This window comes from Eutrigla gurnardus (assembly GCF_963514095.1).
Source record: "Eutrigla gurnardus genome assembly, chromosome: 22".
Taxonomy (NCBI): Eukaryota; Metazoa; Chordata; class Actinopteri; order Perciformes; family Triglidae; genus Eutrigla; species Eutrigla gurnardus.
Window position 1 is genome coordinate 2,484,258 of NC_139933.1, and position 26,117 is coordinate 2,510,374.

The window sequence follows — 26,117 nt, forward strand, 5'->3', positions numbered from 1 at the left end:
ATCTAAAAATGACATAATATCCCAAAGATATTTGACTTGTATCTCAAAGTATTGACTTATCATCCCCCCCCTCATCTCATCGTAATTCCGATATAATTAGCTAGTTCAATCAGAAAAAGATTGTTTTTTATTAACAAAATACTTTTCTCGTAATTTCGAAAAAAATATTTTGTTGATTCAGAAAAAAAAAAAAAAAACATTTTTTTTTTTACTTTTCTCGTCATTTCGATATAATTATCCCGTTAATTCGAAAAAAAAAAAAAAACTTCTATCTTTTTCTATTTTTCAGGACGTGTGACGTCACGTGGTGGGCGTTTCCGGCGTGTGGCGGAAGAGCAGGTGCAACACCAAACGGAGCGGCTTCTTCTTCTTCTTCTCCTCACAACAACCCTTATATCAGCGTAGCAGGGGAGGCTAACTAGCTAGCTGCCGAGGCTGAATATATATATAAAGGCCTGTTTTCTGTCGGAGGAACAACAACCGTCCGTCTTTGTTGTTGTTGTTGCCGGTAAGAGTCCGGAGGCCCGTCGACATGACTCTGAACCAGAACCACTCGGAGTCCGGCGGAGTCATCATCAACAACAGCGAAAGGTAACCGCTACGGGGCTAGCTAGCAGTTGCCGTTAACTAGACACGTTAAACGCTGGATGACGTCACAACAAACTAATTTAAAATAATATATAAATATGTCGTATTATGTATGTGTAAGTCCCTGCTAACTTAGCACATTCCCACGTTTCTCTGTAATAACGTCACGCAGCAGCTAACCGATGCTAGCTTAACCGAAATTACTTTTTGGCATCCGTTAGCTTATTTTTATTTTTTTCATCCAACCTAATTCAGTATAAATATATAAAAGTATTTATCAGCGTTATACTTGTCTTTCTATTTTCACAGTGTTTCATGGTACATCACATGTAAGCCGAATTGAATTGTGGGTAGTAATCGGTGCACACTGAATATACAAATTCAAAATAATAATACAAATAGAAGAAGAAATTGTTACGCCTTTTTTTTCACGTTAACGGAACCGGATCTGGCCTTCAACCCAACCTGTTATATCATCAACCGTACCGATATTTTTATTTACATTTACATTTATTTCTCAATATATCGACTCTGAATTTTCCCCTTACATACATACAAATCAAACCAATACTATATTATAAATTTGATACTTTTACTTGCAAAATGTCATTTACAATAAATCTAAATTTTGAATTCATACTACTTTTTTTTAATTTTCGGAAATTAATTTAAACAATAAAAAAAAAAAGCTATTAAAACTCTGGATCTGTTTACTATATATATATATATATATATATATATATATATATATATATATATATATATATATATATAATATCTGGTATATATTTTGTATATGCTGTGTGTTTACCATACTGTTTGATTATTGTCACTGTTAATGAATAAATAAATACAAGTTTAAAAAAAAAAGAAAGAAAGAGAGATCCACTAGATCCAGTCTAGAAAAAGAAAAACAAAAAAGGTCTACCGTCGCATATTGGAATAAACGTGGCAGCAGCTCCCATCAGTAGCAGATTCTTCTAGCACACTAATAGAACGATGATAAACCCGTTACACACTCGCTGGCATGTAAGCCTAATAATCCTTTTACTATTAATACAGTTTACTGAAGGCAACTCATGGGCCATATTTAGTAACAGGACAATAATAACTCCCAGTGATCTCATTTGAAGCTCTCAGGTCAAAGATTATGAAAGTGTACAAAATGCATTTGTTTATTTTTGCTCATTGAAAATATAATTCCTGTGATTGTTTCATCATTTCCGTCACCAGTGTGTTGATGAACTACGATAACGTGGAGCTGGTTTTCTGTGACGCGGACAGTCTGCCTGAAGCCTTCAGGAAGAGCAAGAAGGGCAGCATCTACCTGACTCCGTACCGGGTGAGACACACACACACACACACACACACACGCACACACACACACACACACACACACACAGACGCACACACACACACACCTTTCCTCAAGTCTCATAAGACTAGAAGGCTATGTGATGACATCTATGATAGACCAGAGAAAACAAGATCTCCATATCTGAGGGACTGAAAACAGCATTTTCTGACATTTCTTTATGAAAAATGACTTTTGATGATGAACAGATGATGAAAATAGTTGGTGATTATATTTCTGTGGATCTGTTAGTGGAATTAGTTTTCCTTTCATTTGTGGTCCTTCTGTAAAAAGCTGTCTCCAAACATCATGTTGGTTGTTTAGAGGACAATAACATCTCATTTAATGTGATGAACAAGTGACATCATAAGTAGACTGAATACTGACCATTGGATTGATACAAAGATGGAGTTTACCACAGCTGGAAAAGCATGGACATGCACCTTGAAATGCTTGGAAAAGTGCTTGAATTTGACTTTGGAGAAGCTGTAGGAACCGGGTCTTGTTTTCCCTCCCAGGTGATCTTTGTGGCTAAAGGCCGGGATGCACTGCAGTCCTTCATGATGCCGTTCTACCTAATAAAGGGCTGTGAGATCAAACAACCTGTATTGGGAGCAAATTACATCAAGGGTGCTGTCAGTGCAGAGTCTGGAGGTAGGTATACATAGTACTTATCGGTTACCTTGTGTACACAGTACCTCCATGGATCCCCTCCATGTGTTTTGTCTTCCAGGCGGCTGGGAGGGCGCTGCCATGTTCAAGCTCATCTTTGCAGCCGGAGGAGCCATAGAGTTCGGCCAGTACATGCTGCAGGTTGCAGCTCAGGGTGCGGTTACAGCGCAGCTTCACCCCATTCTTGTTTAAACTGAGGTTTTGTATGATTTTTTTATTCTCACCTTCTCCTCCCACTCTGTGTCTTGCAGCATCAAAAGGTCAGCCAGTGACTGCTGGCTTTGGTGGATGTCCTTACATGGCCAACGGCGCCTACGCTTACCCGCCTCCCCCTGCTAACGGGATGTACCCTGCCGGACCTCCACCCGGCTACTCCTGCCCCAACCCTCCTCCACAAGGTAGGTGGAATAACTGCAGCCGGTATCATTGTCACTTTGATCAAATCTCGTTATACTGTCAAGTCAGTCGTCTAATCTGCAGCTCTGTGTTCCTACAATCCAGGTGTATTCTACCCCAACCCTCCAGCGTTCGATGCCTCCGCGGCCTACATACCCCCCCCTCCTTATTCTGCTCCTCTAGGCCAGCAGCCGCCACACGACCCAGACCTTCCCTCCTCAGCAGCAGGTGAGGCTCTCTGGCAGTGACATGATGTGTAGGTAGGTGGTGATAGCTCCAGTTCACTTCATTCATTCATTTAAAAATGAAAAGAAGGCTCTGACAAACAACAATAACTAAACAGGAAGGACATCACATGCTGCCTACAGTGTTGCCCTGGCGACGGTCTGACAGGCTGCAGGTTGTAGAGACGGTTTGAATCGATCAAACCAATGACTGATGATTATTTTCAATATGTAAATATGTGAAGATAAAGTGGAGTAACATCTCCCTCTCTCCCCCCCACTGTGGGACTAATAGAGGATGATCTGATCTTATTCTCCTTCTCTTTCCCAGCGGAGGCCAAAGCAGCCGAGGCAGCAGCGAGCGCCAGCGGCGCCACGTTGCCTCCGACACACGTGTACCTGCCACAGGTAGGCTGCTTCACATGTTGATGTTTCATTCGTTTTATCTACCAGTCGGCTGAGATATTGGACTGATGGTGTTCCAGTGCATTTGTCAATTTATGAAAGAGTTCTTCAGTTTGAGGAGCAAACATTTAAGGGGAATTAACATGCAGGCCATTTAAAAATATCACCATTTAAAACCTTTTTTGTTTATTATCAATTAGAAGATGTCACCTTGCTGGGAAATTAAAATATATTTTCCCTCTGCAGGACAAGCCTCCTCCTTATTCCCCTCCAGAAGACAAGAAGAACCAGTAGACCTGCTGTTTAGCCCTCGTTCCTCCCCGTCTCCTCTTAGCTCCTGATTCCTACTGCATCACCTTGTTTCTCATTCCTTTAACTGGACATCAGGAACGCCAGTGTTTTCCCTTCTTGTCCTCCCCTTTAATTCATTTTTCCTTCACCTTTTTCATTCCATTGCTTTCCCGCCTAGACCTTTTACATTCCTCTGGATTATTCATATATTCATACATTCTCTTCAGCAGCACCTTTTCCTGATGGAAGTTAGAAGTATTGGTTGCAATCTGTAAGATAAATCAAGAACTTGGGGGCTTTTTTTCAATGTGGTTTACAAACCTTCCTAACCTGACTAGCTATTTTAGCTTTTATTGCCTTGCAGGTATCCCACCACCCTAAATCTCAGATCCAAATATGTTTGCGACACTCACTTGTAATTTTCTGACCATCTTATTAAACTAGAACGAATCTAACGATGTTAATTGCTTCGCTAATCTCTTCAGAGGCAAGCTGGATGCAGTGTTTTATTTTTATATGATTTGTGTGTACAGGCTTTTAATATGTAGACTTTAAAAAAAAAAAGAGATATTTTTTTCTTAAGAACACTAACCTAGCTTTTGTAAAGGGGGCGGATTGCAGCGTGGCCTGGGCTGACATGTTTTAGTGGATGAGAGGACCACGAAGATTAGAGCAGCCCCCGCAGTGAATCCCTGATCCTGGATTAGAATTAGAGAGTGAGGGCCGACCAGGACCCGGAGGTCCTGCCAGGAGGGATTATCTTTATAATGTGCTAGAGCAGAGCAGTCACCCAATGATGTCACTTCCTGTGTTGTCACGCCTCTGAACATTCGAGAAAGCGAATGGTCAGACGTCCCCGCCGGCCTGCTTCACCTTTTCATTCGTCTTACATGCATTTTAACACCCAACGACACCATGACAGGATTTTTCTCACCGTTTCTACTTTGTCGTCTTTGTGATCTTGACTCCAGTTTGAGGTCAGTGTTGAATCTGATCTGAGATCCTCAGTATCTGAGCCTCTACTCTTCCTTCCTCCGTCGTCACTTATCTATATACTGTATCTGTGGCTGAATCTTTGCACTCTCAGAATGCTATGCATCGGGCTCCTGTTTGCTCTGTCATGGCTGTGTGTATTATAATAATATTAATAATAATAATAATAATAAAGCTGTATTTATTTCAAACTAATTTATTGAATAATCAATGTAAAGTTAGAAAAAGCGACAGCATGATCTCAACTAATGCATGTACGCATTGGATTGGATTAAATGGATCTTGATTCATGTTAAAACACAAGTGTCTGTCTTTATTTCTACACGGAGCATTGATGGCTATTCCACTTTTTTTGTAACATATTAGCATACTCAACATAAACATATTCCAGAGTCAGCGGAGAGAGGGGGTGATGTTTTATGTCATGAGGCTAAATCTGGAAGTGGAAATGTGTTTTTTTTCCCTTCTAAGTCTGTAGTCCTCGCGTGTCGGACTACTTGTGCAAATCCACAGCAGCTTCCTGAAGAAGCACGACGAGCCTCGAGTACCGAAACATTCCAAGTGTTCATGATTTCCTTTTTTTTTTAAAAAAGCCCGTTTTAAAAACATTTGTGCAGTACAGCAGATTCCATCACAACACTGTCGGCATCACTGTTTAAGACAGACGTTTGTGCATTCACGCTAAGATCCCAGCATCGGTTCTTCCTCAGTAGTAACGAACGAGTTTCACCCTCACCGCTTATACAACAGAGGGGGGTTAACTCTCCTTTTTAACAGCAAATATTCACTTTACCCTGCAGTGGCACCACATTATGAACTGGCTCACATCCGTCTGTGGATTGAATTTTGTACAGAAAAAGTGAGAAATTAAGATTGTGTGAGGTTTGTTGCACACAAGCATGTTTTCCTTTTTTTCCCTCTCAAGGTTAAACTTGAATAAAAATGGTCAAAATTGCCACATTTTCAGAAGACAGTATTAAGTTAAGCATCTCACAGCATTGTCCCTTTCTGTCTTATAACGATCACACTGCTAACACTTCTTAGATGTGAGCAAATACTGTGCGTCTCTGTTGGACATTGATCTTCTCCTCGAGTTAAATAAGCAGATCTCCCAAAAACAACGTCTTCAAAAGGTGCAGCACCCACAGTCACCCTTTCAAGGTTATGCATGTAATACCAGCGAAATATCACTTATTTAACACTTAGAGAGTTTGGGGAAATAATGCAGGTGGGTTTAAAGTCCAGCACTCTCAAGTGGTTAAACTGACACCACAGTAAGAAACCCAACCTTGTGTAGTGAAAGACAATCATCTGACATACTGAGTTCATACTTGAGAGCAGACATCTATTATTTTATACGTACTTTGAAGAAATGAAGCAGTGTCCATAAAATCAAACGTTCGGGCCCTTTAGCACCGTTTAGCTATGTTACTGTTGTATGGGTTAGTAATGATGAAGTCAAAGCCAGGAGGACAGTTTAAAAACGCTGTAGTCATAGTAACGCCCAACGTGTGATCCTCTTCTGTTGAGCTAGTGCTTTCGTTTTGATAGTGCTTCTTCCGACTCCCTTCCTCTTCCTCGCCACCGCTCATGTGGAGCAGAGGGAGATGCTGACCCCCTCCCCGATCCAGCAGGCGGGGAACAGCTCCCGGCTGAAGGCACAGTGGAAGGCGTGGAGCCGGGTCTGCCCGTCCCCGTAGTAGGTGAGCGTCCCGGCCTCGTAGTCCAGCAGCATGCCGATGCGGTTGTGCTGGAAGTTGCCGGCCAGAGTCTCCCGCCGGCCGTTGTGCCAGGCCCGGAGCTGGTGCTCGTCCAGCTGCAGGCTCCAGGACAGTTCGTTCATACCCACCATGCACCGCTTCCCCTTCTCCTTCCTGGGGATGGTCTCGTAGGTCACCTGATGAGGGATGAGGGTGAGTTGTGTTACAGCAATAAGGAAACAGACACCAAAGGCATTTCTATGGGGATCATGAATCAATGTTTAAAGGTTTAAAATATTAATTGATCCCCTGACTCTTCCTCTAGCGCCATCATCAGGACAGAAATATACATTCCCCCCAATATTTTGGTTTATAAACAAATACCTGACATTCCCATCCGCCTCACCAACATGCTACACTACGCTCATAAAGCTGTAGATTCATACTTTTAGCACGTTACTGCTTCAAGAAATGAAGTGCTTCTTTGTTATTAAGAAATATTAATATTATAATATGGCTGCTTCGTCATAATTTAATGAAAATGTTCACCTTTTTGTACCTTCTAACTGCCTCTCATGTCTTCTGTTGTAGAAGTTTGTCCATTCTCTTTACACGTTTCTATGGTAACTGTATGTATCCGTACACTAATAATCTACTAACAGCTGTATATGTTTATCTGATAAATGATGTGATTCAGGCTTCTTTACCCCGACGTAGGCCCACGGCTTGGACACCTCCAGCTCCCAGTAGTGCTGCCCGTGGGTGAAGCCCTGGAAGCAGAGCACCTGCCACGTGTGGTCGAAGCGCGCTTCGTGGGCCGGGACCGGCCGCGGCCCCGAGGTCAGGTGCTCCGCCCTCCGGTTCTCCTGGGACAGGAACAGGTGCCCGTTGGCCGTGCGGGGGTCAAAGGTCAGAGAGCATCGGTCTGTAATGCAGAAGAAAGGGAGTCAGGCGGACTGAAGCAGGAATAGATACGACGCCCCCTCCCCATAATTAATGTTACAGGGTTCCACACCTTTTCCAAATCAAATTCAAGCACTTTCCAAGCATTTCAAGGTGCATTTCCATGCTTTTCCAGCCCCTTCCAGCTGTGGTAAACTCCATATTTGTATCAATCCAATGGTCAGTATTCAGTCTACTTATTCTGTCACTTGTTCATCACATTAAATGAGATGTTATTGTCCTCTAAACAACCAACATGATGTTTGGAGACAGCTTTTTACAGAAGGACCACAAATGAAAGGAAAACTAATTCCACTAACAGATCCACAGAAATATAATCACCAACTATTTTCATCATCTGTTCATCATCAAAAGTCATTTTTCATAAAGAAATGTCAGAAAATGCTGTTTTCAGTCCCTCAGATATGGAGATCTTCTTTCCTCTGTTCCATCATAGATGTCATCACATACAACACACATTTATAGACCTTTATTCCTTGAAAACACCACACCAAAATACAAGTGTTTTCAAGGATTTCCAGCAACAATGTCAGACAGGACTTACAAGCATTGAGGCCCTCCTTCCCACCCGGGTGACACGGAGCCGCCGGACTGGGAACCACAGCGAGAACCGGCCTCTTGTCCTGAGGAGAACCTGGAGACCAATGACAAGCTTGAGAACACAGAGCAAAGATTGGGGGGATCAAACTGCTGCAACATCATTCCCCCGACTGGCAACATTACCATCTTTCTCCGGACCCACGGCGGCGCTCACGGCTTTCTCCAGGTCCTCAGACACCAGCTTGGAAACCCGCGAGAGGACATCCGTGATGCTGTTGAGTCGATCTTGGAAGTTTGGCGTTACGTCTGTGGGGACGTCTTTGAAGCGTGGAACTTCTATGACCAGTGATTCCTGTGAAGAGATAACGAGAGACCGATGATGTAGTGGAAGAAGTGTTGCATTACGAAGGATCGTGTGGTACAAACCTTGATGCACTCCGTATCAGAGAGGTTGTGTGCAGCTTCGATCTCCCCCTGGCTCTCTCCCAGTATCTGGTGGTGCTCCTCCAGTTCGGCCAGCCGAGCCTCGGCCTCGGCCACGGCGGCTGCTTTCTGCTCCTCGATGAAGAGCTCGGTGGCCTCCTGCTTCTCAGACAGTATCTTAATGAGGCTGGAGAACTTGACGCTGACCCAGGTGGACGTCTGCTGAAAGGTCACCTATTTGGTGGAATAGAATCACATGACTGCTTCGAGGTGCATAGAGAAGCATGTAGCCTTCTTCAGAGGGAGAAGCTGAAATCGGGGGTTTACCTTAGCTTGAGTGATATTCTCAGTCAAGTCACTGATACGTTTCTGCGTCTCAACGGTGAGTTTTCCCACCTCCTTGCTCTTCCTTTCCAGCAGCAGCTGTAAAAACACAAATTCAGACACGATCACAATCACCGCACAATCATGGTCTTTCTTGGCGTTGGCGTTGGCGCTGCGACGTACCTCTTGGTTTTCCCGTTCGGCCTCCAACATGACCTTCTCGTGGTTCACGCATTCACAGATGCCACACTCGCAGCACACGGACATCTTGTCCTGCCTGCAGTAATACACCAGGGGCTTTTTGTGGCGGTCGCACAGCAGCATGGCCCTCGCCCCGTCGCTCCCCCTCGTCAGCGACTCCCTGCAGGCGGAGGGGCCGGTGCTGTTGGCCGCCGCCTCCGTCAACACCGACATGGACACGTTGCGTTTGAGGACGGGCCTGGTGGTGAACTCCTCGCTGCAGATGGGGCACTGAGGTCCGATGTCAGACTTGCTCTTGGTGTCCCAGTGGAGGGTGATGCACCTCTTGCAGAAGGTGTGGCCGCAGGGGATGGTGACAGGGATGCGGAAACGGTCCAGGCATATGATGCAGATCAGGTTTGAATTCTGAGACTCCATCTCTGAGGGAAGAGCAGACATCTCTGTGATAAAAAAAAGAAAGAAGTAGTGATGTGATAGAATATCAGACCATGAATGTAACTTAACTGTTCATCATCTCTGCATTAGAAGCTCAATATCCTATTTAAGATAGATAGATAGATAGATAGATAGATAGATAGATAGATAGATAGATAGAGCATCATTTAAACATTTAGACATTAATCACAACAAACATGAGGTATTTTAAAAGAACACATACAGGTACACATACAAACAATAAAGTATATATATATATATATATATATATATATATATACACATGTTTAGCAACAACTCATTTAATGGGGCGCATTTCGTTCAAAAGGCAACGTTGTCTCCACATATTAACTTAGCCCAGTGGAAGGAGAAGCTAACGTTAGCCTTGAAGCAGTCAGTTGACGTTAGCTAGGATCTGGGGGACAAACGGTAATAGTCCGAAATATTCAAACAGTCTGCTGATTTAAAATTAACGTTACATTAATTAACCTTACAACAACAACAAGAACAACAACAATCACAACACAAAACCACACAATAGTCATTCTTACCACTTCAACGGATGAATACATTCGTGCACAGCATCTGTGTGCTTCCCCGGTGACGTCGGACGCAAAAACGATGCTGCCTTCGAGTGTGGTCGGGAAATTCCAGCAACTTACTAAAAACTGCTACTAGGCTTATAACCCATGGATTTCTACAGTAAGCATGTTGTTGGTTTATACATTATTTTACATTATTTTTTTACATCACTTATTTTTTAAATTTAATTCGTTTTGTATTATTATTTTTCACTTCCTTCTTCTGTGTATTATTTTATTATATTTTTACAATCGTGAAAACACCTGATTATTACACAGAAACAGCAGGAAAAAAAAAACGGAGCCGAGAGAGGTGGGCAATATTCTGAGATTAAAAGTCGCAAATTTGCGAGTTCTAAAGTGGCAAATTTGCTAGTTTATTACGATGCTAACAACCTGCATTTATGCTAGCTAACTTCCCATGAATGTAGCTTTTATCTTTCTAATTAATCCATCCCGTATGTCAATGCTTTGCTAAGGTCCGTAGTTTGATGGCTCTTGATGGTTAGTGTTGGTTAATTTTATATGGGCCAAATTGTCATCTTACGGTATGTGTGTTTGTTGATCGGGTGGTTTGGCTAAGCTAGCGGTCATAGAGGAAGTAATCACGTAGCTTGACCCGGATGTTTGCCGTGGCTATGACAACGAGTGAAAGCTACTGCTAGCTTAGGCAAACTACCTGCTCAATAAACACAAATAAGATGACAATTTGGCCCATATAAAATTAACCAACAATAACCATCAACAGCCATTACCTTAAGGGCCTTAGCAAAGCGTCACACGTTGGGATGAATTAATTAGAAAGATAAAAGCGACATTCGGAAGCGAAGTTAGCTAGCATAAATGCAGGTTGTTAGCATCGTAATAAACTAGCAAATTTGCCACTTTAAAACTCGCAAATTTGCTAGTTTTAAAGTGGCAAATTTGCGACTTTAAAACTAGCAAATTTGTGACTTTTAAACTCAGAATATTGCCCACCTCTCTCGGCTCCGTTTTTTTTTTCTTTTCTCGACAGTGGCCCTAATACGCCGTCGTATTAATATATAATATAATATATATATATATAGTAATTTTCTATAACTTAATTATTACCGTATTAAACCTGTACCAATTACCACTGTTTTTTTTCATTAATTTCCTGCAAAATCGAGACTCTTTTTTTTGCGCCTCTCGGCCACCGTACTTTGTGAAAAAAAAATAGCTCATTCCAAGATGGCGCTGCGCTCTGTTTGTGGCGCTGCCTGGCGGACTGGGGCGGATTTAGGGGTCAATATTAATACCAGGGCGTTTGTAACGACAGGTATGGTAACGACATTGTTAAATTATATTGTGATTAAATGTAGGAAGTTCGTTGCGGGGCTTTTAGATTTGCTTGTGTGTTGTAAAGGTTACACGCTCGCCTCTTCGGTGGAGAAAGACGCTTAGCCAAACTCCGTAGAAAAATGTGACAATTTAAGGTTGTGCAGTGTTCGTCAATGTAAAACATTTCATGTTGTTGATATTTATAGTGTCAGCACTGATAGGCTTGTCTGTCTCACACATCGGCTTTTTGTTATTTGAATAGAAATTACATTTATTGAATGTTTAACCTCATGGTAAGAAAGGTACAAAATGAAGCTTTCTTAGTGCTGAATTTACATTTATGAACATGAAATTTTGCCATATGAATTAATAAATGTATTATAAAGTACTTATTTTATTTTTCTTTTGCAAAATATTGACTTTTTTAATGTGAAATTAATATACACATTTACAGCTCTACATATTTGCAAATCACTCAAAAATGATGCAAAAAAATTAGAAAGAAGTAAAAAAGAAAAACGTGTCCTTGCTCTCAAACTCACAGGAGTTGATCCGCAAATATGCAAAACCCTGTTTCACATGTAGAAGTGGATCTAAATGTGTAAATGTGACTACATATTTTCAGAGTTATACATATTTGCAAGTTAAAGAATAATGTTGGTGGATTTGTAAAATACGTGTCAATCAACTGTTGGGGGGGATGTGTGTCCACGTCACAGCATCCCTCTGCAGACGGGGACCCCCGTTGGGTCCGATGCCAAACGAGGGAATCGACGTGGATAACTTGGAGTCGTTGGAGAAGTATCGCAGCTACACCCGTTATTTAAGACAAGCGGAGGAGGCGAAGAACAAACCCGCCTGGTGGCACACCTACAGGGGCTACGTGGAAAAGGACGACCCTGAGCATGGTGAGGAAACACAAGTAGGGAGGCATCACAAAAACTCTGAATGATCACATTTTAAACAAATCTGGTGTGATGTTTGCAGGTGCAGAGAAAGTGGACATCGGACTTCCCTACTGTCGACCCGGCAGGACCAAAGAAGTGAGGGAGAGGAAGCAGGTGATGAAGAACAACAAGGAGAACGTTGAGCTGGAGAGGGCTTGTCGTCTACGTACCTGTAAGGTCACACCCAACATAAAGGGGAATAATAAGTGTTTTAATTGAGTGTATTTATAAGTTTTCTCCTCATCCCACCAGTTAAGATCCCTCTGGATCGAGTGCAGGAAGCCTGGGAGAAGAGCAGTGGTCCGTTTCATATAAAGAGACTGGCAGACCACTACGGGGTCTTCAGAGACCTCTTCCCCACAGCCTACTTCCTACCTCAAGTCTCGCTCCGGATCGGCTACAGCCAGGACAGCAGTTGCCAAGTGCATTATGGGAATCGGCTGACACCCACAGAAGTATGTAAAAAAAATTATAATAATAAATAATTTTAAAAAAGCAGGTGCAAGTGGAAAAATTAAAAGGAAAACACAGAATTTTGAAAAATTAAAACGGAAAACGGAATTCCGAAAAATTAAAACGGAAAACACAAAATTTTGAAAAATTTAAACAGAAAACAGAATTTAGAAAAATGTAAACGGATTTTTTTTTTAACAAAACAGAATTTAGAAATGTTTTAACGGAAAACACAACATTTTGAAAAATTTAAACAGAAAACAGAATTTAGAAAAATTTAAACAGAAAACAGAATTTAGAAAAATGTAAACGGAAAACAGAATTTAGAAAAAGAAAAAAAAAGAAAACGGAATCTGGAAAAAATTCAAATTGATTTATAGGGCCCTTTATACTTGATAATGTAAGAGTCTGGGCCACCTAAAGTGTATCTTTCTGTTTACCTCCTCTAGCTCATCATCATTCTCTCTTCCCGTCTTCTTAATGTCTTTTTTATGGCCTTGTCTTTCCTGTTTTTTTCTCTAGGCGGCGTCGGCTCCTCAAGTCAGCTTTGATGCGGAGGAGGACTCCCTGTGGACCCTTCTGCTCACCTGTCCAGGTCTGATGATGATGATGATGATTATAATAATAATAATAATAATAATAATAATAAAACACCTTATAAACAAAAGTTGACTTTGACAAACAAAGATTAGTATATAGAGATATGTATGTGCTTTTGCTTTAAGATAGTGAAATAAATTAAAAGACAGGAAGTAAAAATAACAAATTAATAACTAAAAATGAAATTAAATTAGTGAGGCAAGGTCGTAACGGGAGAAGGGGCGTGTATTACTGTGTATTACTGTGTATTACTGTAGCATCGATAATCATCGATCTTTTTAAGTTATGAATCAACAGATAATTGATGGATTCTCAGCTTTTTAAATACTGTATTATCTTTCACAGATGAGCATCTCCTGGATAATGAAGCTGAATACCTCCACTGGCTGGTGTGAGTACTCAACCTCAGGTCAACGTGCTTATTTATACAGCAGGAGGTGTTCAAAATAAATATGGTGTTACCATCAACTTTCATTTATAAATGTGTCACAAGTAAATCTCTACTATGACGTTAAATACGTGGATTTCATTATATTACATTCATGTAGGGTTTTGAGTTTTTGACTTTGTGTTTGTGTAGAGGAAACATACCTGGCGGCGCGGTGCCGGCCGGCGAGGAGCTGTGTCATCACCTGCCGCCGTTCCCCGCCAGAGGAACGGGCTTCCACCGCTACGTTTACATCCTCTTCAAGCAGGACGGACCCATCGACTTCCAGGAGGATGCCAGGCCGTCGCCATGGTGAGCACTCAACACACACACACACACACACACACACACACACACACACACACACACACACACACACACACACACACACACACACACACAGGAGGCCGATGTTATGAGGCGCCCTGATTTTACTTTCATCAAGACTTTCCTCAGATTTTTGATTCTTTGTTCACCGTGGAGGCGTGTAAGAATTCAAGGTGACAATTTAAGGCAGGGGTCTCAGCAGCCATGGAAGTCTCACCAGTATGATCTGATGGGTGTGTTTTTGCTCTCCCCCCATTAGCCATTCTCTGATGGATCGTTCCTTCAAGACGATGGATTTCTACAGGAAGCACCAGGACAACATGACGCCCGCTGGCTTGTCGTTCTTCCAGTGCCAGTGGGATGAATCCGTCAGCAGCACCTTCCACACCACACTCAGTGAGTTAACGCTCACATTCTCCTTTCCTGATTGTTTTAGGGTGTTTGCTCATCTGTTAAAGCCTGTCTGTTTTCATCCCCCCGCCCCTCCAGACATGAGAGAGCCGGTGTTTGAGTTCATCCGGCCTCCGGTCTACCACCCTCCACAGGTCAAATTCCCTCATCGAGAGCCGCTACGCTACCTGGACCGATACCGAGCTGGAAAGGAGCACACCTATGGAATATATTGATTATGATAAGTCATGGTGGCCATATTTATCTTGAAATAATAAAGCATTTTTCAGCTGTGTAGAGTCTTGGTTTTTATCCGTCAACGAGGTTTGTGTTTATCCTAAACTGTCAAAAAGTTGTTGCTTCCATTGCTTTATGAATATCAATCACTCAATAAACATACGTGTCACATCATTGATTGGCTACTTTGTGCTCGCTGACTTTTAAAGGCTAACAGCTTCAAATCGTATTTTTTTTTTTTTGGCACAAAGATAAATAAAAAAAATAAAAACGTAAATAAAAGAGCGTATTTATTAACATGACATAATCAATTCACAACAAACAATTAGTAAAATTCCTGCACATAGACACTTTAAAAAATACAAAATATACATTTATGTATCTTATCCACCCCCCAAACCTCCCAGCATACAAATCAACTGAGGCTGTAGCTCTGAGCATGTGCATGTAATGTTGTAAACGGTTGTGCAGGTTTGAACCGGCGGCCTGCTAACGGACCGGTATGAACGAATCGTTAGAAGCATAGAGACATCGACCAAAGACGGCATTCACTGGATCCTATTCATGCAGCATAACCCCCACATGAGGTGAAACACGAGTATGAAACGGGGCCAATAAAAAAAAAAAAAAAAATTCTTGCGTTGTGATGTTTTTTTCAAACCGTCGACAGTCGTTTCATGCGATTTCTGTCGAGTTGGAAAGAGATCACCAGTAGTGCCTTTAAACCAAATTGTGCTTTTTTTTTGTTGCACTTTTGTTTACGCATGCCTCGTTATGCAGGGCCGCAGCCAGGGTCTTAAAGACACCCAGGTCACGAGGAGTTAAAAAGGTCATTTAATTGACTGCTAATTTATTTGGAATGGGGTGGAGCCTTCACTAAGCCCCGCCTCCCACTGCACACAACCCAATTAAATGAAAGGGTCACTGTTCCTGTGAAGCCAGGTAGCTCTTTATTTTATTAAAAAGCTAAAGCTGTATGTGTTTTACATTCAGTACACCTTCAGTAGCTAGCGTAGCACAGAGGTGCTAACGCTAACGTTCATGACATGGCTAACTTACTGTGCTAATGTTAGCTCCACAGGTTTTTTTTTTTTAAAACTGGTTTAAATGTAACGTTTAACTGTGACGAGCTCCAAATCCACACATGCAAAATGATTTGCATGATTGTCTACAGAGCTGGAGTTAGCCGATGCTAAGCTGTTATTGGACAGTCTGTGTTCGGAGGCGGGACTTGGTGCAGGGTCAATTATTTCTTTCAAAGCAAAGGATTCTTAAAAAAAAGGAGTAAAAATAAAAAAAAAAGTGATATGTAAAGATGACTTGATTGGCAAATAAATACAATCGGGCAAAAAGAAAATCCTATTTTACAGTATATGTTATATTACATCACAATATCTGTATAAATATTGGGATTTAATACATTGTTCTGGAAAAGAAATTGGCTCATTTTGCCCCGTCACCTGGTAGCACTAACGAGAATGACATTCATACTTCTTTATGCATTTCTGTTTTTAGTTCTGATGTCACATATTACGAGTAAATACCACCATCCCACATTTATACAGTAGCTATTAAAATCAAACGTGAAACAATGACAGCACCACAATGAAGGCTGGTCTGACTGAAGGAGACCATCAGTGATACAGACGTCTGCTGCTGCTGCTGATGATGAAGATGAAGATGAAGATGATGCACAGTAACTGTAGGAATGAAAACAAAGCCTGAACAAAGAAACCTGTCGTCATGGAGGAAATCTACCTAAACTGCATGACAGGCTGAAGACAGGCAACTGAACGATACAAAGCACCTTTCAGAAGGCTCCGGTATGTCAGCGTACCAGAATAAACATCATCATATATATATTTATTCAGTTAATGCATCTGTCACTTCTTCAGCCTTTAGATTTAAACGTGGAGGAAAGCTTCAGGACTTTCTGTGGTACAACTACGACGGCGTATTAGAGCCGCTGTAGGAAGTAAAAGAAAAAGAACGGAGAAAAATATTTAGAGAATTTATTTCTCTCCGAATATTGCCCCCCTATTTTTTCTTTTTCCTTCCCACAGTGGTCCTGATACACCGTCGTAATAGGGAACGAGCCCAGAGGTAGTGTTACACCCCGTTCTGACCAACTCCTCATTCCATAAGTGTTCAATATTAAATAAAAGGATGAAAAGAAATGGATGAACTATTAGCAAATTAATAATAAAATCTATTCTTTTTTCATTGGAAATCCTTTTTAAATGTCATAATAGAAATGGCTTCATTCAGATGTCTGTTGCTAAATCGAGTTGTTGTTTAGCCTGACATAAAAATAACTTAATTTCCCAAATTATTTCTCCATTTATATACCTATTATAAATCCATCTGACAATTACACATTTGTGTATTTAATATTGAACACTTTGGGGCTCCATAGCTCATTTTCTTTTGCGTTTTTTTGTCCTGGACTAATGATAAAACACATTTCTGTGTTTGTGTGTGTGTGTGTGTGTGTGTGTGTGTGCGTGTCCTTTGTGTGGTGCGGATGAGAGCGACCATGCAGACAGTGATAGTGAGAAAGCATAAACCTCTTTCAGAAAACATTCCTCATGCCGTAAAAACAAACTAAAACCAGACAATAAATAGTTGTTTTGGCTCTTTTTCGATTAAAATGGAAAACGAATGCCGTAGGATTTCCCTGCCCTTCACATAATAGATAGAATATCACGTGTTTTAAGAAAAAAAAAAAAAAAAAAAACAGACCCAGGAGTCTTTGTGATGTGGGTCATAAAGGCCCACCGGGACATTTGGTTGAAATCTGCTCCACCCTCGTGGTTGCAGTGCTGTTGGGCTGAAGTGTTCACGGAGGCAGTCTTTGCATCCCCCCCCCCTCTTCCCTGGTTTCCACAGTTCTGGTCCCCAGTATCGCCACAACACCGTTTTCCTAACGAGGGCGAAGGCATCAGAATGGAGAATTCATCCCCAGCTTCGTTTCAAACTGCAGCTTCTGTCTCTTCTGGTATCGAACTCGCACCCTAAAGTGGACCAGAGGGGAGAGAGACTGATTAGACTACTACTACACCTTCTCCAAAGTCTAATTCAAGCACTTCAAGTCTAATTCAAGCACTTCAAGTCTAATTCAAGCACTTTTCCAGCCCCTTCCAGCTGTGGTAAACTCCATCTTTGTACCAATCCAATGGTCAGTATTCAGTCTACTTATTATGTCACTTGTTCATCACATTAAATGAGATGTTATTGTCCTCTAAACAACCAACATGATGTTTGGAGACAGCTTTTTACAGAAGGACCACAAATGAAAGGAAAACTAATTCCACTAACAGATCCACAGAAATATAATCACCAACTATTTTCATCATCTGTTCATCATCAAAAGTCATTTTTCATGCAGAAATGTCACAAAATGCTGTTTTCAGTCCCTCAAATATGGAGATCTTCTTTTCTCTGTTTTATCATAGATGTCATCACATACAACACACATTTATAGACCTTTATTCTACATCCAAGCACTTTTCAAACCTTGAAAACACCACACTAAAATGCAAGTGTTTTCAAGGATTTCCAGCACCCGTACCAGCCCTGTATTGATAATGTGATGAATAATATTTTGTTGCTCAAGAGTCCAAGTGACTGTTTGGCCCTCGTACCGTATCTCGTGTAGCTTCACCACTTCGTTGACCACCACCACCAGCAGCGGGGACAGGGAGACCAGCAGCCAGGCCAGCAGGGGGATGTCGCCCAGGCTGAAGGCCAGGCGGCTGCTCTGGTCGCGCCATAACTGGTAATCCACGGTGGCCTGGACCACCTGGCTGAGCAGACTGGAGGGGAGAAGAGAGGGTCCTTGGTTTACAGTACAAACTGCATTTCAGTCAAAGGAATACTGCAACATGGACCTAGAAACAGCAACTAGGAGACGGGATTTGATTTACTGGAACGTTGTCATGGTGACAGTGATTACTGCTGTTCACACATGGAGCTTCTTTCCTGTCTTTACACAAGAGATGTGGTCTTTCAAATTAAGAGCATGAGGATTTGAGAACAGAGTTTGGTGGTAGAATTGTATAAATGCTTCAGAGTGTCAGAAACAGGTTTGGAATATTATATTTTGAAAACATATAGAAGAACTGTGAGCTAAGAGGGCAATAAATAAAAAAAAAACAGTTGTTTCACAGAAAAATATGGAGGCTTGGCAAGCTGGAGTATACAGTATATGATAGATGCTAAGAGTTTAGCTCCTTGAATGAGCCAGATAATGTGACAGGGATGAGATGAGTAACAGCAGTAATGATATCAGACAGGAGGAGGTGAGACAGGAGGTGATGACTTACACCACGGGGACAGTGAGACACCACCAGGTGTTGCTGAGCGGACTCTTTCTCCACAGAGGTTGAGAGCGGTGGACGTAGCTGAGGGAGATCACCACTGAGGAAAGAGTTTAAATTAATTATATAAATATATATATTAAAATCATCGTTCATTCTGCTTCATGTGTTTAGAGGGAACTCCCACCTGTGTGTAAGACCAGGAACCCGGCCATGACCTTCTGGGTCAGCAGCAGGCCGTTGGACAGCTCACTGAACCAGCGAGGAGCGTCGACTAACGAGCTGCAGACAAACAGAGAAACAGTCTCAGCGTGGAATCACACGGGAATCAACAAAACCAGCAGAGAAACCAGCCCGAGGACCAACCTGGCTGTGAGAAGGCAGTTGACGGTGGTGTTGTCAGCTGAGGTGGCGTTGTTGCTCCGGAGGCAGACCTCCTGCAGGGTGAAGCCGAAGGCCACCAGGTAGGCACACACCGTCAGGCCAAACTTCAACAGGAAACAGCCCAGGAAGTAGTTCTGGGTCTGGTCACGGAGATAAGACGAGTCAGACGGGCTGTCAGCTCTACTTAGTAGATATATTCGTATTGGATCCATGTTGGTATGTTTCTCCCAGCAGGAATCCAGTAACTAAAGCTCACAGATCAGATGTGACCCTACCTTCCTTGGAATGGCGTCTAGGTTCTTCCCCGTGGCGACGGTCATGACCGAACTGTCCGGTGGCTTCCCCAGAAACGACACACTGTCAACAGAGCAGAAAAGGGGCCGGAGGCATGACATCCTGTTACGCTCCGTGCATCATCAGACCCCAGACTTCTCCTTATGTACATGCATGTGTTACCTTAGCAGTGGGCAGCTGAAGCAGGACAGCCAGAGGATGTCAGTGATGTTCATGGGAGGAGGAAGCTGAGCCAGACAAGCTAAGAACTGCAGGAAGAAACACACAGAAAATGATGTAAAACCCAGCAGAGCGGCGTAAAAACCTCCATATGAGGTTGTGAGGCGTCTCACCTGGATGATGACCAGACTGAGCTGACACTGCAGCAGGAAAAGGAAGCACTTGCGGATGCCGTAGGTTGTGTGTCGTGCCTGGAAACAGATTCAACAGGTTATATAATAGTTAGTCTAATACTCTGATTTACTCCGGGTTTGTGAGGGTCTAACCTGCTCTATGAGCTTCACGATGCTGACACTCTCTCCTTGGTGGAAGGTGACAGAACAACCCAAACTGTTGAGCTGTCCGGAGAGCCTCAGAGGAGACAGACCTTCGGCGTCTCGGTCGTTAAACCCTCCTCCGGTGGCGTAGCCGAACGTCTCCCAGGAACACTGGGACGGGTACAGAGGGTCCAAGGCAATGCTGCGGAGGGAGGATGGTGATCACACACAGGCCAGTCGGGATCATTCTACCATTAAAAAATAAAGACCTCCCTCCTCCTGCTGCTGTGGTTTTATACCTGAGGTCACTCTGTAGAAACAGGCGGCTGTTGCGGAAATTGGCGGAGCTTCCCAGACAGCATGTGACCTCCCGGTTCTCCTGCATGATCTTCATCATCTCACACATCGCTGCCAAGAAACAAAGCCTTAATGTTCCCTATAAAGCATTTCTAGGACAGAGACAGGATTTAAAATTGTCCCTAAAAGGATGAAAGTCCAGAAGCCATTCAGAAAATCTTTACTTTTCCTTTTTAAAACCTTTAAAAAGTTAAGGGACAATGATCTAATTTATCCAACACATGACGAAGACTCACTGTCGGGGGTGCAGTCCGTGAAGAGCGGCACCAAAAGAGGCACATTATCAATGTTCTTCAAATGAGGACGAACCTGGTGGATTCCACGAGGTAGCTTGGCCTGAGAAAGGGCAGGGACAGAAAAAAAAGATGTGTTTGGACTAAATGTCACTAATTTAAGACAAATTAAGAGCAGTGTAATACAAATAATGCACTTAAAGCCATGCATCATCTCCTGCTGGTTCAGAAAGCAGAGGTCTGTGTTAAAATGCTGTGTTGAATACCGATACTTCTCCTGTTGTAGAGAACGTTATTGGGTTGAATAAAAAGGTGTGGTTACCCTGTTGCAGTCCTCCAGAAAGCTGGGCACGTCGCTGTCTGTGGGCTGGAAGCTGGCCAGGTCGGAGTGGGCCTCCTCCTCCGGCAGCAGAGGACCTTCTGCTTCATCCCGGGAATCTGTGTCACACACAGAAACTCTCATAGAACTCACCTTCACAGGGCTCACGAGTTCAGGCTGGATGTAAAGATCATGTCTGAGTTTGAGGAACGTACTAATTAAAAGGTGCAATGTAAGAAGATTAACCACCAGGGGGCACTGTGCTCTAGATGCCACTCAAAACAGAACCTCTCTTGTTCTCTGTGCTTCTATTGCAAACTGCAAACATGACAATCCACAATATGAGTGCTGGGGATGTTAAGGATATATTTGACAGTGTCTGACTCTGATATTCTGCTGTATTTATTGGTACAGGGATGAAGAAATGCAGCAGTGAGTCTGAGGCTGCAGAGAGGATTAAAAAGCCACCATTTAAACTCATTAGAGACCGAAGGAATTCATTAGAGCGGCTTATTACAGTCCTGTGACAGCCACATGTTTTGGTCCGAATTGAATTTATTTACTGTAGTTGTCCACACACTTGTGAAACCGTGAACCTGAGTTTGGTACCTTGGTTCAGGTCTTCGTGCATGGAGCCCTGACTGGGGCTGGATGGACCTCCATCACAGGGACTGTCTCCGTTTGGAGTCAGAGAGATGTGACAGTTCCAGCCTGTCTCCAAACCCATCTTCTCTGCAAAAACCTGCACAGACACAAAACATCTGACTCAGAACAGAAGTAATATGTGCTACACTACACTACATCTGAACACTGAAGCCAGCTTTTTCCTCTACTGCTGATAATTATTATAGTTTTTTTTGTAGCAACAAAAAGAAGAAGAGGACTGAAACTATTGCATGCTGGGATACACATTTACTGGATGTGCTGTCAGCAGAGACATAGAGAGACCTTGAGGATAAAGTAACCTATGACACCAACGAGGTCCTACATATGAACTCGACTGTGTTCACCTTGCTGCGGAGCTCGTCCTCCATGGAAAAGTAGACAAACCGGATGCAGGCGGTGACGATGGCGTCGATGAGCCGGACTGTGTCCAGCCTGGCCTGGAACTGGGACGACACCATGCCCATGAAGATCTGGCCACTGAGGGCCTGAACGCAGTCCTCCCGCTCCACACCCTCACCGATGCCCTCTGCAGACATGCAGGACCACGGGAAGGAGAGGAAGATAAGAGAATGGTTGCAGCGGGTATTTTATCTGCGTCCACGTGTCAATAACTACCGTCGGAGCTCCAGCTGTTCCTGCAGGAGCTGTGTTTGATGGGGGTGGTGGAGGGCAGCTCCACCCCAGAGAAGATGTAGGGGCCAGTAGCCAGCTCCACACACTTCCCGTTCAGCTGGGTGGATAAGGAGACTTGCATGGGTTTGTAGGCGAACGCTGAGCAGTAACCCGACAGACAGGCACGCTGGTAGAAGTCCAGAACCTTCTTTCTGCAACAGGAGAAGGGACGGACGGAAACTTATTGATATTGTGAATTATTTTGATACATAACGTCAGCAAAGTGAGGCTTATCAGTGTGAGACCTGTCTGAGCCTGAGAGGGGATAGATATCCGTTCCATCCCAGAAGTCCGTGCAGGACTCGAGTATGAGGTCGGCCGAGCCATGGGACAGCATCTGCACGTTATCTGCAAGAGAAAGGTCAGAGGTCAATATCTCTTTAAACCTACTCATAAAAAAGTAGCACAGCAGTTTTATTATTTATTATTTCATGACAAACTGTCAAATAAAACAAAGCAGAGCAGAATGAAATGTGTGTGTGTGTGTGTGTGTGTGTGTGTGTGTGTGTGTGTGTGTGTGTGGACTCACTGGAGGAGGAGTCTCGTACAAACAGGGAGATGAGGTGGGAGATGGGCGGCTGGCGTTTGGTGAAGTAATGATGGTGGCGGGAGGTAAACTCCTTCGTCTTCTCTCCGGTCGGCAGCTGGTACAGAGCCAAGTGGTTCTCCTGTTTAAACAGCTCCCTCGCACCAGGAGTGAACCCTGATACACACACACACACACACACACATGCAAGCACACACACAATCAAGGAGTGTTAATTATGCGACGTGACATATTTGTTATGTAATTTCACGGTGATATACATCAAAATATAGACGCTAAAGATGCTCTCTTCATGGATGAAAATAATTTCATGCTTCATGGGTTGAAAGTTCTCTCTGTTTTTCTCTGAAAAAAACTTTGGGGCTGAAACAACCAGACCATCTGCTTACGATCAGCCTCATTACCATGTTCTCATGTGACCTGGCAAAAACCCCAAACCGAGGGACAAACCAGGCCAATGGTCTAAAAACAGCTGGCTCACCTATGAGCCTGGAGAGCTCGCAGAGCCCCCAGGGCACGTAGACGGGCAGCACGGTGCCGTGGCTCTCCTGCAGCGCCAGGTTGGACAGGTGGTCGGAGAAGCGGCAGAGCTGCTGGGTGACGCTGGCGTTGCAGAGGTTCAGCATGATGTTGAGGCCCAGCGGCTTGAGGGACGGCAGGTGGCACTGCCAGGAGAGGTCGTCGAACTGGATGCTGGTCGGGTTCTGCTGGTCCTGGGACAGGCTCAGCATCTCCAGGTGGTAGTCGCACACAAAGTCGTCCGCCTCCGCCTCCGGGCAGCCCATTCCAAAGTCCTGGAGACAGAAACGACATGTTCTTCTTTCATAACTACTTTCTAAAGTCAAATTCAAGCACTTTCCAAGCATTTCAAGGTGCATTTCCATGCTTTTCCAGCCCCTTCCAGCTGTGGTAAACTCCATCTTTGTATCAATCCAATTGTATGGTCAGTATTCAGTCTACTTATTATGTCACTTGTTCATCACATTAAATGAGATGTTATTGTCCTCTAAACAACCAACATGATGTTTGGAGACAGCTTTTTACAGAAGGACCACAAATGAAAGGAAAACTAATTCCACTAAAAGATCCACAGAAATATAATCACCAACTATTTTCATCATCTGTTCATCATCAAAAGGCATTTTTCATAAAGAAATGTCAGGAAATGCTGTTTTCAGTCCCTCAGATATGGAGATCTTCTTTTCTCTGTTCTATCATAGATGTCATCACATACAACACACATTCAAGCACTTTATTCTGTGTTTTCAAGGATTTCCAGCACCCTGTCTTTAACACCCTGGAGAAGTGTTCAGTTCCAGCCGTTACCTGGCCCGGGTCATCGTCGCCCCCCTCCGTGTCGTGGCTGAAGCTCACGTTGGATCCCGAGTGGTGTTTGGTGCGAGTGTGCGCCGGCTGGCTGGAGCGCCGCAGCCGGGACGTATCGGTGTCATGTGACGTCTCGCTGGGCTCGGGCCCCTCCCCCAGCTGGGTGGAGGCCTCCGCTGGTAGACAGAGCAGAGCCTCCCCTTCCTGGGCCTGTTGAAGCCGGGTCACAACCAGTCAGGGATGGATTCGACACGGAGCATTAGCAGGTGATGATGACGGCATCTCAGACCACACACACACACACACACACACACACACACACACCCACACACACACACACACACACACACCTCATCCCTGTCGTCATCCGCTTCCATCCGGCAGTAGGAGCTGACGGACAGGTCGTCTCTGAGGTCATCCTGGCTGTTGTGAGGCGGCTCCACGCGTCCGCTGAAGAACAGCACGGTCTCTGGACTGGGATTAGGCCACGACAGGATGCCCTGCTTGTCCACGCAACACAGCACCTACACACACACACACACACACACACACACACACACAGGGCATTTACAAGTTAATACACACATCAAATACTTCCTGAGTACGTGGATGGAGTTTAGGAGTCTTGAGAGGAGCGGCTGGCGTATTGGTTTTCCACTGCAGCCAGACAACAGCGTTTGCTGTGTGGATATAATTGAAACCTCCGTCTGATTTCAGGCCGGGAGTCGTTTTCCACAGAGGCTGCAGTTCTTCATCCAACAGCCATCAGCAGACTTTACCACTGACTTTATGATAGTATTTATAGTTGACATAGTCACATTTTGTTTTTCCTTTTCCCTGAACAAACAACATTTGAATTTTTCAAATAGTAACTGGAAAAAATATTGCTGTACTGTTTTTTTTTTTAAATGTCAGATATTTGAAAACCTGGAGAAATAAAAACCAGAACTAACTGCAACCTTTGCAGTGACAGCAAGTAGTACAATGTTAAAGTTACAGGAAATAATCCCGAGTGCAAATATAATCTCCCCCATAATACTCACAGTGACAGATCCAAGAGTGTGTAAAAGGCTGGAAGTATAACAGAGTGTCTGAGACTCTCCCTTCAGGACGCCAGCCAGGTGTCTCCACACACAACGCAGCAACTCCTGCACACACACACACACACACACACACACACACACACACACACACACACACACACACACACACACACACACACACACACACACACACACACACACACACACACACACACACACAGTCAGTAAACAATCTTAGAATTAAAATCAGAGGGCTGTCATTAACATAATAAACTGATTTAACAATTCAGCCTCAAAGCCCAAAACCAGATTTGAAAAAACAAATAACCAGCTCTGTGATTGGCTGTGAAGGAAGACAAAAAGGACACAGATTCTACACTACAACGCTACTGGCACAAGACGAGGAGGTGTAGGCTAGTTCGAGGTTCGTGAGTGGTCCAAAAACACTTCCATGCAGATTCCCGATTCGTTTGAATGATCGGCTGAAGCTGCTAACAAAGTTAGCTTCATAGCTCAAAGTCACCTCTACAGCTAAGTGTTAAAGTCTTAACATCTTAATAGCTAATTGAATTGGTAGCGTGGTAGCAACCTGTCAATCATAAGGTAGCCCCGCCCCCTAGAGCATCCCCTGCTTCCTGGTCTGGTGGACTCTAAATGGACCATAATGTACTAAATGAACATCATGCTGGATTGAAGAAGACTTGAAAC

General features: G+C 43.4%; 4 protein-coding genes across 7 annotated transcripts in view; 2 read left to right on the top strand and 2 right to left on the bottom strand.

Annotated features, from left to right (window-relative positions):
• Positions 1-332: 332 nt before the first annotated feature.
• On the top strand, positions 333-5,505 carry wbp2 (WW domain binding protein 2). Its single transcript, XM_084040501.1, has 8 exons — positions 333-591; positions 1,822-1,930; positions 2,461-2,596; positions 2,676-2,768; positions 2,866-3,012; positions 3,116-3,238; positions 3,566-3,642; positions 3,886-5,505. The coding sequence occupies exons 1-8, from the start codon at positions 533-535 to the stop codon at positions 3,931-3,933; spliced, it is 792 nt and encodes a 263-aa protein (XP_083896627.1). The 5' UTR covers positions 333-532; the 3' UTR covers positions 3,934-5,505.
• Positions 5,216-10,137, bottom strand: trim65 (tripartite motif containing 65). 3 transcript variants are annotated; one of them, XM_084040481.1, is made up of 8 exons: positions 10,061-10,137; positions 9,057-9,514; positions 8,877-8,972; positions 8,553-8,783; positions 8,310-8,478; positions 8,131-8,220; positions 7,331-7,548; positions 5,216-6,820 (listed from the first exon to the last, which is right to left on the bottom strand). In XM_084040481.1, the coding sequence occupies exons 2-8, from the start codon at positions 9,510-9,512 to the stop codon at positions 6,512-6,514; spliced, it is 1,569 nt and encodes a 522-aa protein (XP_083896607.1). In that variant the 5' UTR covers positions 9,513-9,514; positions 10,061-10,137; the 3' UTR covers positions 5,216-6,511. The 3 variants fall into 3 exon arrangements, with proteins under 3 accessions (XP_083896607.1, XP_083896609.1, XP_083896608.1); XM_084040483.1 differs by having other exon boundaries at positions 9,057-9,493; positions 10,061-10,110; XM_084040482.1 differs by lacking the exon at positions 10,061-10,137 and adding an exon at positions 9,579-9,603 and having other exon boundaries at positions 9,057-9,493.
• Positions 10,138-11,292: 1,155 nt separating this feature from the next.
• Positions 11,293-14,831, top strand: mrpl38 (mitochondrial ribosomal protein L38). Its single transcript, XM_084040490.1, has 9 exons — positions 11,293-11,390; positions 12,112-12,300; positions 12,380-12,511; positions 12,592-12,794; positions 13,315-13,387; positions 13,738-13,783; positions 13,973-14,131; positions 14,406-14,542; positions 14,636-14,831. The coding sequence occupies exons 1-9, from the start codon at positions 11,303-11,305 to the stop codon at positions 14,770-14,772; spliced, it is 1,164 nt and encodes a 387-aa protein (XP_083896616.1). The 5' UTR covers positions 11,293-11,302; the 3' UTR covers positions 14,773-14,831.
• Positions 14,832-15,050: 219 nt separating this feature from the next.
• The window catches only part of tmem94 (transmembrane protein 94), a 23,770-nt gene continuing 12,703 nt past the window's right edge, over positions 15,051-26,117 (bottom strand). For both annotated transcript variants that reach the window (XM_084040470.1, XM_084040469.1), the window contains 21 exons: positions 25,410-25,514; positions 24,717-24,890; positions 24,367-24,576; positions 23,522-23,834; positions 23,023-23,196; positions 22,739-22,841; positions 22,437-22,645; positions 22,166-22,347; positions 21,765-21,897; positions 21,159-21,274; positions 20,840-20,939; positions 20,546-20,654; positions 20,256-20,448; positions 20,103-20,180; positions 19,933-20,018; positions 19,752-19,833; positions 19,459-19,616; positions 19,280-19,374; positions 19,099-19,192; positions 18,418-18,588; positions 15,051-17,787 (listed from right to left, as the gene is read on the bottom strand). In XM_084040470.1, the coding sequence (XP_083896596.1) occupies positions 17,715-17,787; positions 18,418-18,588; positions 19,099-19,192; positions 19,280-19,374; positions 19,459-19,616; positions 19,752-19,833; positions 19,933-20,018; positions 20,103-20,180; positions 20,256-20,448; positions 20,546-20,654; positions 20,840-20,939; positions 21,159-21,274; positions 21,765-21,897; positions 22,166-22,347; positions 22,437-22,645; positions 22,739-22,841; positions 23,023-23,196; positions 23,522-23,834; positions 24,367-24,576; positions 24,717-24,890; positions 25,410-25,514 (2,958 nt within the window). In that variant the 3' untranslated portion in view covers positions 15,051-17,714. The remainder of the gene's footprint in view (positions 17,788-18,417; positions 18,589-19,098; positions 19,193-19,279; positions 19,375-19,458; positions 19,617-19,751; positions 19,834-19,932; positions 20,019-20,102; positions 20,181-20,255; positions 20,449-20,545; positions 20,655-20,839; positions 20,940-21,158; positions 21,275-21,764; positions 21,898-22,165; positions 22,348-22,436; positions 22,646-22,738; positions 22,842-23,022; positions 23,197-23,521; positions 23,835-24,366; positions 24,577-24,716; positions 24,891-25,409; positions 25,515-26,117) is intronic.

What these genes read in the sequence shown, in the direction of transcription:
- mrpl38 (XM_084040490.1), top strand. Translation starts at nt 11,303, where the DNA reads ATGGCGCTGCGCTCTGTTTGTGGCGCTGCCTGGCGGACTGGGGCGGAT. An exon ending in GGCTTGTCGTCTACGTACCT is followed by an intron (nt 12,512 to 12,591) that starts GTAAGGTCACAC and finishes TCATCCCACCAG; the next exon opens with TTAAGATCCCTCTGGATCGA. An exon ending in CCTTCTGCTCACCTGTCCAG is followed by an intron (nt 13,388 to 13,737) that starts GTCTGATGATGA and finishes TATCTTTCACAG; the next exon opens with ATGAGCATCTCCTGGATAAT.
- wbp2 (XM_084040501.1), top strand. Translation starts at nt 533, where the DNA reads ATGACTCTGAACCAGAACCACTCGGAGTCCGGCGGAGTCATCATCAAC. An exon ending in ATCATCAACAACAGCGAAAG is followed by an intron (nt 592 to 1,821) that starts GTAACCGCTACG and finishes TTCCGTCACCAG; the next exon opens with TGTGTTGATGAACTACGATA. An exon ending in GCTGCAGGTTGCAGCTCAGG is followed by an intron (nt 2,769 to 2,865) that starts GTGCGGTTACAG and finishes TGTGTCTTGCAG; the next exon opens with CATCAAAAGGTCAGCCAGTG.
- trim65 (XM_084040481.1), bottom strand. Translation starts at nt 9,512, where the DNA reads ATGTCTGCTCTTCCCTCAGAGATGGAGTCTCAGAATTCAAACCTGATC. An exon ending in CTGATACGGAGTGCATCAAG is followed by an intron (nt 8,479 to 8,552) that starts GTTTGTACCACA and finishes ATCTCTTCACAG; the next exon opens with GAATCACTGGTCATAGAAGT. An exon ending in AGCCGTGGGCCTACGTCGGG is followed by an intron (nt 6,821 to 7,330) that starts GTAAAGAAGCCT and finishes ATCCCTCATCAG; the next exon opens with GTGACCTACGAGACCATCCC.